General features: G+C 35.6%; 1 protein-coding gene across 1 annotated transcript in view; it reads left to right on the plus strand.

Annotated features, from left to right (window-relative positions):
* Nucleotides 1–9,779, plus strand: part of LOC107746983 (UV radiation resistance associated gene) — a 139,392-nt gene that overhangs the window by 78,795 nt on the left and 50,818 nt on the right. The window contains exon 13 of the mRNA XM_016561350.1: nucleotides 9,186–9,261. Within this exon, the coding sequence (XP_016416836.1) occupies nucleotides 9,186–9,261 (76 nt within the window). The remainder of the gene's footprint in view (nucleotides 1–9,185; nucleotides 9,262–9,779) is intronic.

The following is a 9,779-nucleotide window of genomic DNA, read 5'->3' on the forward strand; positions in this document are numbered from 1 at the left end:
CGGTTCATCGTCGATCGCTACTTTCCGGCATACACCACGCCTACCAAGTAAGGGTACTATTGGCAGTGGAAACGCAAGCCTGATCAGGGTTACCCGTACCGAATCGTACTGTACTGAACTGTACTGTACCGTACCGCTCAGTGGAAACAAGCCATTAGATTCACTATCTTTCAACCTCAAAGCCAACAGCTTGGAAGAGCGTTCTATATGAAAATAATATGATTGTCTAGTACGATGTATGATACATTAATCTCTATGTAAATATATGGATTTTAATTCTGATTTAAGAACATTTATTATTTTGGCTTTGGTTTCACAAAAGTTATCTTTTAATTCCTTCTCTAGTATATCAATTTGTTTTTCTAATTCAAATTTACGGCTCTCCCTACGCTTTTTATTAAAGGATGAAAAACTTAAACATTTACCTCTAATAAAACATTTAGTGGTTTCCCATAATACTTGGGGGTCAGACGCTGAATCTCTGTTGATCTGTAAAAACTCTGTCAAAGAGCTGCGTAAATCAGCCACAAATGTACAGTCCTGCAACAAGGAGGTATTAAATCTCCATCGGTTGCGTTTGGCGCCCAATGATGCGGGGGTTAAAGATGTACAGCAATTATCGGAGAATGATCAGATAAAAGAGATGGTAGAATATAAAATTTACTAATATAGGGAATAAGTGAAGGGGACATAAGTAGATAATCAATCCTTGAATAGCACTCATGACGATCTGAAAATAATGTATAATCCCTAACACCGTCATTTTGTAAATGCCAGACATCACATATATTGGAATGTCGCAAAAATGAATTAAAACATCCAGAGATCATTGAATCAGACTTAGAGGCCTGAGATCTATCTAACTGGGGATCCAACACAGCATTAAAATCGCCCCCCTAACACCACAAGACAGTCCTCTAAACTCACAACTAATCGTAATAATTCTTGAAAAAATGAGGAATCACCCTCAGTGGGTGCATATACAGACATAAAAGCATATTTAGTATTATTTAGGGAAACAACAACATAAGTGATTCGGCCTTCTGTATCATTACCGGATCTTATAATTGAAAAACCAATATTACGCTTAGACACTATCAGCACCCCTTTAGTTTTGTTGACAGCCGAAGAGGAAAAGATCACTTTAAAGTATTTATTTAGGAAGTGATGCATGTCCGCTGATTTCAAATGAGACTCTTGTATAAGGGCAATAGAGACCTTTTTGCATCTTAGGTAATCTAAGCATTTGGTTCGCTTAATAGGGCTATTTAACCCATTAACGTTCCATGATAAAATATTTATAGCCATATAAGGAAAAGCAATCCACACCAACCAGAACTAAGACGGGAGGACCATAAAGTAATCCCCGGAAAGATAACGGTGATCAGAACATATGCATATACAAAGGCATCTAGGCATATAAATATTACACAAACAAATATATAGGCCTACACTAGACCGATTAAACTTACGTGGGCATAGAACAAAAAAACAAAAACAAGAGAAGTAAAAAAGAAAAAAAAGGTCAGTAAGCAAAGAGTTAGAACACATTCTTTATCTGCCCTCAAAGTAACAGTCTTTGGATACGCGGCCAACCTAGCAGTCTGGCTCGTCTGTCGACATCTGACCCAGTCATTTTTCGGATGAAGAGACAATCAAATTTTCTCAGCAAGGTCCTCCGTAGGAACTGCAGATTCATCCTTGTTCACCTCGCATTCTCGTAACGTAACCGCTAAAGCATTCGCTCCCATATGAAGAATTTGTCCAGCGGTTCGGGCTCCATTCAGGATTGCATTCTGGTCTCGATAACGCAGCATCTTGAAGATGAATGTACGAGGGGTTGATTTCGAACATTCACCGCTATAAATACGGTTGGCTCTTTCTATCTCCATTACTTTGCCAGCAAGAGAGGGAATCCATTTAGGAAGATGATTCCGTATAAATCACAGAGGGTTTTCTCCTTCTACCCAATCTTTCAGCCCAACTAAACGGATATTGGACTGGCGGCTTTTATCTTCGATTCTCGGCAACTTTTCCTGAAGGGAGTCCACTGCTAGCTTAACCTTCACGGTGTCTTTTTTTGCGTGACGAAGAGCTGTTTGCATGTTGTCAAAATTATTTCTTATCAGATGAACATCCTCTTCCAGAACTCCAAGTCTATCCGCAATCGGAGCGAATTCTTTCTTAAACAGTTCCCTGACGAAGCTAAGGTGCATCTTTAACTCGTCATCAACAATGGCATGAAGTTCCCATAATTAGGGTCTTTAACTCGCTTTTTCTCCGGCGAAGCCAGTGTCAACTGAGGTTTCACCATCTTCATTCGTAGCTCCGTTAGAAAAACAGTCAAAATCTAACCAAATGTTGATAGTTTTACTGAGAAAAACAGATTAAGGATACAGAGTCAGGGAACAATCGAACTACACTGCCATTGCTATTGGTGGGTCACGTGATCTCCCCCTGAGAGACTGTTAGAGAGGCGTGCGCATGTGAAGACGGTGCTCATAGAGCGTGGGAGTATTGAATGGAATAATTTTTGACACTTTATAGTTCTTGAACGGTTAAATACACACACTTCTATGTGTCAAAATGCCCATCTTTGCAAATATCCTCGTAAACACCGTAATTTAGGTCTTAAGTGAAGGCAAAAAGCTGAGAAAGAAAACATGCGTAACAAAAAATTGGATCCGGGCAGCTCTTAAAGTGACAGCAGTCTAATATTCCTGCTGTCTGTCATTTATATTAATCAAACAACAAAAAAGAAATCTAAAAAATCTCTCACTGCTCTTGACTAAATCACTTTTGTTACTTCAACAAGAAATATTATTTAATTTACACTGAAGAATATGCAGTGTTTTTATACATTTGATTACTTTATACACTGTATGTAGCATTTCTTATTTGTTCTACTGTAGTTTTTTTTGCCTATTGCTTGTAATTAGTTTCTTATTCTTATTTATTTGCTGACTGTTTACTTGTCGTCAGTGAGCTTGAATTTATTTTAAATTGTTCTTTTTTATTTAGGCTAGTATTAGTTTTTTTTGTGATATTAACACTGGTGACAAGAATTAAGAAATTTCTATGGTTTCTAATTTTTTTCTATCATAAAGACCTTAAAGCAAAAATAACTGCATTGTTATATAGCATTACCGTGAAATAAAATTACATATATTGGTATGGAGGTCAAAGGTCATACAGAGGATGAGATGGTACATCTCATCAATGTAACCAGTCTTTGGTCTTTTTATTTCAAGATTTACTTTTTTTGTAACAAAAAATCTTCAGATGTACTGTTCAATGAAGCTGATTTCCTGTTTATGTGTATGTGATAAAGCAGAAGTGATTGCATTAGTTGGTCTGTTGAATCTGCTTTAGAGTGTTCAGGTCTTGGCTGAACACCCTCACTTTGTCATAGAGCGGTTAAACAGAACATAGAGCTTGTGTGCTAATATGAGGTCATGAAATGATTATGAGGTGCCGCACACAAAACATACACTCACTCAAAGTGTATGTAAACATCCAGTCTCATAAAAGAGCTTTTTATAATTGTACATGCCTGTCTCGTGTCTCTCTTCTCTTCTTGTTTAGTTACTTGATGATATCGCACTCCTTCTTTGTAACAAACACTGAAAAAAATTTGGTATAGGATTTATTACTTGGTGTAAAAATTGCTGGTAAACTACACAAACAATTACAAAGAAAGGGAAAGTAGAGCATTGAATTAAACAGGAAATTTTGATGTATAATAACTGAAATAGTATTTTCTTGTAAAACATCCTTCAATAATCTTTGCAACTTGGATAAATCATTTTTTACCGTGGAGTGAGGGAGAGAAGACGGAAACAGTCAGAAGGAAAGCGAATGAGAATCTGTGTCACTGTCATGTTCAATTATCAAAACCCTTTTTTATTGAGTAACATTCCAGATCATACTTCAGAAGGAAGTTTCAGCAAATGTGGAAACATGGAGGCTTGTTCTTGCGGTTGTCTTGCCCCGTCACACACATTTACTGGAAAAGTACAGCTCTGCTACTGAAGACCCCCTGCGTTTGAGGTGGGACAATGACGAACGCAAAGTTGCTATGTTAGTATAAGGATATTAGAGATTTTTCATCAGATTTATAAGGTGGGAAAAATTGGCTCGACAGCACCCTAAAACCTGTTGGTGAGAGGGCGAGGGGTGAGATATGTCAGCTCCAGTCACATATTTTTTATAGAAATATTCAGTTTTATCATTTTAATTGTTTAAATATATTATATTTTTTCATCAATACATTTTTTGTTTTATTTTTATTTTAGTCAGTTTCTTAAAATTATTAACAATTATTTAAATTTTTATTGTTAAAACAATACGATTTTAAAATGTTTTGGTTACATTTTTAATACAACTTGAATGATATTTAAAAAAACATATCTTAAATGATTTTTTTTCACAACTTGAATACATTGCTTTTTTACTTATATATTTTTTAAAAATCTAAAATAAAACTTTTAAATAATTAGAATTTTTTTTTTTTAAGATTTTAAAATAATGTTTTTACAACTAGTACGACTTGTAAACAAAGATAGTGTGCTATAATTGTTTTATGGGCAATTCAGTTTACATTCATTTTTCTAGTCAGTGGTTCTGAGACAGAGCACTAGCACTCAGACAAGCAGCATGGGACACTGTAAAACTGATATCCAGCTAAACTCATCCATTTGCGGTGTGCCTTGTTTTGTGTGACATTTTGTGAGGTGTGGGGTGAGTGTAAGTGTTATCCTGCCATGTGAGAGTGAGAGTGAACATTTCTCCAGGTCTCACTGTAATCCTTCACATTTCCAATAGCGATAAAAACCATTCTCATTTCCTCTCCCTTTCTGTCCTGTTACCTGAACACACTTTTTCTCATATGTACATACACATGCTTACACACACACATGCATACTCTCTTCCTGCCCCCTGTTGCTCTGTTATAGTATATTTGACTGGACATTCCCTTGAGGAATTCCTGGTGCTCTGTGAACCAGAGTCACAGCAGTATGATCTCACACACACACCGGAGAGCGCTCATTAATCACTGTTAGGTGACTTTGTGTGTGTGTGTGTGTGTGTGTGTGTGTGTGTGTGAGTGATTTTTGGCTGGCTTACTGTGGTTGTTTCTATGGAATGTGGTAAGATGTGGCTTGCAAGGATATGATCGGGAACCAAGCGATGTTCGATTCCGGTTCTTGCACAATTTGCACTTCTCATTTGTGTTGTGATGCAACACCGCTATTAAATCTACAGCGTGAAACATAAAGCAATTCCCCCACGAATGAGCTGGTTCTATTTAGTGAATTAAAAACGTACAGCGCTGAGAGAAAAGTCTAATTCCCAAACTACTGACTCCGAGTCGATTCCAGTGTACTGTAGTATGACTCAAGAATGACTCTCCTGAGCCAGTTCTATTTAGTGAATAAAAACCAAACAGCATAACCAGTGTAATGGAGTGAAAGAATCACTCTTATGAGCCAGTGTAGGCCCATTACAGAACGAATGAATCTGAATAAGTGTGAACAAATCATGAAAAAATTTGTCTTATGTGTCAAACACATACAGTACAGAGCAAACAGTGTAATCTGACTTACAAATGAATTACTTTTATGAGCCAGTTCTTTTTAGGGAATCAGAACCATACCATACAACCAGTGCAGCCCGATTCACAAAAGAATGACTCTAATGAACTGGCTGTTTACAATGAATCAAAAACATGAATCACAACCAGTGTAGTCCCATTACAGAATGAATGACTCTACTGTAAATTAATTGTGGGTTTTTTTTTTTTAGTGACTCAAACAATACAGCTTACAACTACTGTAACTGAGGCTTAAAGCAGCCTTTTTCAGTAGGCTTTTAAAAATATTTTTTAAAAATTTAGATTTAAAAGTTTAATAATTATTAATGAATTAAATGATTTACCTTTTTTTTTGTTTGTTTAGTTTTATTGTTTAATACTTAGTTTGGGCAAGTTATTGGATTACATTTATGCGTCAACAACACGTTTTTGTTTTCCAAAAATGTATTCCTTAAAAGTACTAAACAAATTAAAGTAGTGAGAGAATATTTATTAAAAGTGTATGTTTAATTTATTTAGTACTGTAATTTCAGTTTCACTTAAAGTGAATTTTGTTTAGGCTCGCCATTTGTAATAAATGTTTGTAATGAATAATTTAGTTAGTTTTATACTTATTGTTTTTTCCTGTTCTGTTCTGGATCCTTAGGGGGAACTAAAATACACTTTAATAGTGTTTATAATTATTGTAAACATTTTGCTTTGTTTACTGGTATTTTACATATTTGATATTTCTAAATGCAATATTATTTTTTATATGTAAATAATGTTATGTAATCATATAACAATATTTACGTTATTTAAATTTTTCTGAAAGTCAATGCAGCTTTTGACTTGGTGTGAGTAATTTTCCGGAAAATTATGGTATTGCAAATTTTTTTAAAAATAATTTAAACTTGACAATTTATTGGTGATTAGGTCACATAAAAAGTTTTAAAACTGACTGTTTTATATTGTTTATATATATATTTATTGTGGTAATTTGTCATTCCTCTTGCGTTGCCTATATTGCTGTTTTCACTTGTGAGTTTCTATTGTCGTTAGGATGTCATCTTTGAAGGCAGTGAGGAAGCTCACTAGGTTTTTGTGAAGAATTCAATGCAACACTGTACCTTGTTCTGCTTTTTTACACTCAAAGTGACATGAATGACATGCTGAAGTGCGTGAATGTGTGTGTGTTCAGTCCGTTGAGGGTTTTAAGTGTGCACCTGCTTCAAGATTATGCCCCCCTGTGTCTTACAGGACAGGAAGTATATGAGAGTGTATGTGTATAAGAGACAGAATTGTTAAGACAGGAAGTAGAGGGAATTGCTGGGTCTGTCTCCACTCTTCCGCGATTAAAAGCACGAGTTCCAGGTGCTACTGACAAAAAGGCCTCACGGATTACAGAGGAACTTCCGGAAGATCACTCACACCTCTGGGTTGTAGGTGTCTGCCGCCCGTAGGCTAAAGTGTGTGACCCCAGACCGGTTCCAGTCCACGACCTCTCCTACCGAGCCGTTTTGTGAAAATAAAAGATGAATGACTCTACGTCGCACGTTCACAATCGTGCGACTCTCATAACTGCATTCCTCAGGTATGGAGTCTTGAAAACACACACGCGGTGTTTTAACAAGCCTGACAGCGCTGTCAGGAGAGCTTTGTGGTTGAAGTGGTGATGTTTTTGTTGATCACAGGTGGTTAAGCTGGAGGCTTTTCTGTCCTCTTCTTGTTCTGTCTCTCTCTCGCTCTTTCTCTCCCTCCGTGTAAGCTCTTAATAACAGGGCAGTAATGTCGTAGTCTGGTATTAGGGGGCTGCAGTTATGTCAGGTGTTAGTTGGAGCTGCTTCGAGGAGGGTGCAGAATATTCACGAGTTGTCTTTTTGTCTGTTTGTTGAACCTTTCCCATCCTAAGTTTTCTCAGAGGGACTTTCCAACTGGGTTTTTCAGGCCATGTTCTCCAATAAAAGTAATAAGATGTTCGGTTCAGGAGGTCTGCGTGTTTTTGAAACGTGGCCATTGCTACAAAACTGCTGACACAACTGGATAATGTTGATCTTCCTCATATATTCTGTTTTTATTGTTCTTTTCCACAATTGGCTATAAAAATATAATAGAAATATTTTTGATCAATTTTATGCATTTAAAAGATATAAGATTAAAGCTTGAAATTCCCACTTTGAAAAAAACATTAAAAAAAAATTGGTCAGCATTAAAAACCACGGTACTTCAGTTACATTACTGTTTTTTTTTACACTAGTTTTTCCATTTTATTTAATTTTTGTATTTTATTTTATTTTATTTTATTTTAATACTATAAAACTTTATTACTATTTAATGCTATTTTAGCAACTGGCAAACACTTATATTTTCTTATGGAAATGTAAATATAGTTCTTGTTCCTATTTTATTTTATTTATTATTTTGTTTTGTTTTAATATTTTATTTTATTTTGTTTTTATTTATTTGTTTTATTTTAATGAAATGAAAACCAAAGCCTAAAACCTGATCGTACTTTAATCCTATTCTGGTGGCTTGCAATCGCTTATATTTCTTTGTGGATCTAGTTCTTGTTTCAGTCAATGCAATTTTTTATTTATTATTCTTATTTTTTTGTTATTTTATTTTATTTTTATTTATTTATTTATTTTATTTTAATGACATTAAACCAAAGCCTAAATCTAAGATAACTTTAACACTATTGAACTTTAATACTACTCTTTTGGTGCATTGCAAGCACTTATATTTCTTTTTTTAGAAGTGCAAATTTAGTTCTTGTTCATATTTTATTGGCTAATGGTCAATGTTTATATGGATGTATTGCTTCAATATGATGAATGGATCAGCTAAAGATGAGTGTTGTCCACATCACAGACTTCCAGTGATCTCTAGAACGTGTATCCTATTGTATTGGCACAATTTTTAATAATAAAAGCTTTTTTCTGAAGTCTTAAATTCTCAGTAAACGCTTCAATGTGCACCCTTCAGAATTACAATAATAGTCCAGCGTGTTCATCTGTTGTGAATCTTGACTGGTTAGTTCATTATTCGTTGCTCTGATGTAGACATTGATATTGTGTGCCGTTCGGCCATTTCTGCATCATGATTACGCTTGTGGTTTAAATGAGAACTGACCGAAAGAAACAAGCCAGAGTGATGATTTTAATGGATAATAGATTGTGTTTCAGACATGCATTTGAGAAGCGGATCAGAACCAGACCTCCAGAGCTCCAGGCGGTCTCTTAACATCTGCTGAAATGTCTTACGTCAGAAAGAGCCTGTTGCCTTGCGGAGTTTGTGAAGCGTTTGAGGCATCATCATTGCTCGGTTAACTTCACAGGACATAAATACCCTTAAACACTGAAAGATTCCTGACTCTGAACGTTGGTTTGTAAATACAGTTATTAGTTTCAGGCTTTGGTCTTTTGGTTAGCTGTTTATCCAGATGACCTGCTGTTTTTCGTTGTTTGGTGTGAGGTTGTCCTGTGCAAAGTTATGAACTGATTACAACCTCATAAAAAATGCTTTGTGTTTGATATGGGAACCATGTGTAATGGTTCAGAGGTGAGTGCTGAGACTCTTTCTCATGATGCCTCTTTGCTGCTCTTGTTTGCAGGTTCCCTCTCTACCCCAGAGGAGAGCGTTTCCAGTTTGAATACGGTGTCTATTTGCTCAACAAAAACATCGCCCAGGTAAGAATCTCAGCATGTTCCATTGTACAAATCAAGATGGCTCACCGACTGATTTCACGGGGTGTGTCCGAAACAGGTTTGGATGTTGCCCAGTTAGTCAGTGACTTAATAGGTGGTGTTTTTAAGAAAAATACTTCCATATTTTTGCAAAATATGGATCTTTTTCATGTTGTAACTCGCAACAAAAGCACTTCCTGGTGTTTTTGTTAAAGGGGTCATATGATGCTGCTAAAAAGAACAGTATTTTTAATAATTAGACTGGGGTCTTCAAACTGGGGTAAGGGAACTTCAAGGAGGCCTCAAGTAGCTTCTATAAATCTCTGAAAATTCTAATTGAAAAAATGAATAAATAAAATGCTAAATGTATTTTTAGGGCTGTTTGCGTAATTTTTTAAAAATATAATTGAAAAATTGTTTCTATCTATCTATCTATCTATCTATCTATCTATCTGTCTATCTATCTGTCTGTCTGTCTGTCTGTCTGTCTGTCTGTCTATCGATCGTTACGTTTTGAAATT

This window comes from Sinocyclocheilus rhinocerous, unplaced genomic scaffold (assembly GCF_001515625.1).
Source record: "Sinocyclocheilus rhinocerous isolate Xijiao unplaced genomic scaffold, SAMN03320098_v1.1 scaffold708, whole genome shotgun sequence".
Lineage (NCBI taxonomy): Eukaryota > Metazoa > Chordata > Actinopteri > Cypriniformes > Cyprinidae > Sinocyclocheilus > Sinocyclocheilus rhinocerous.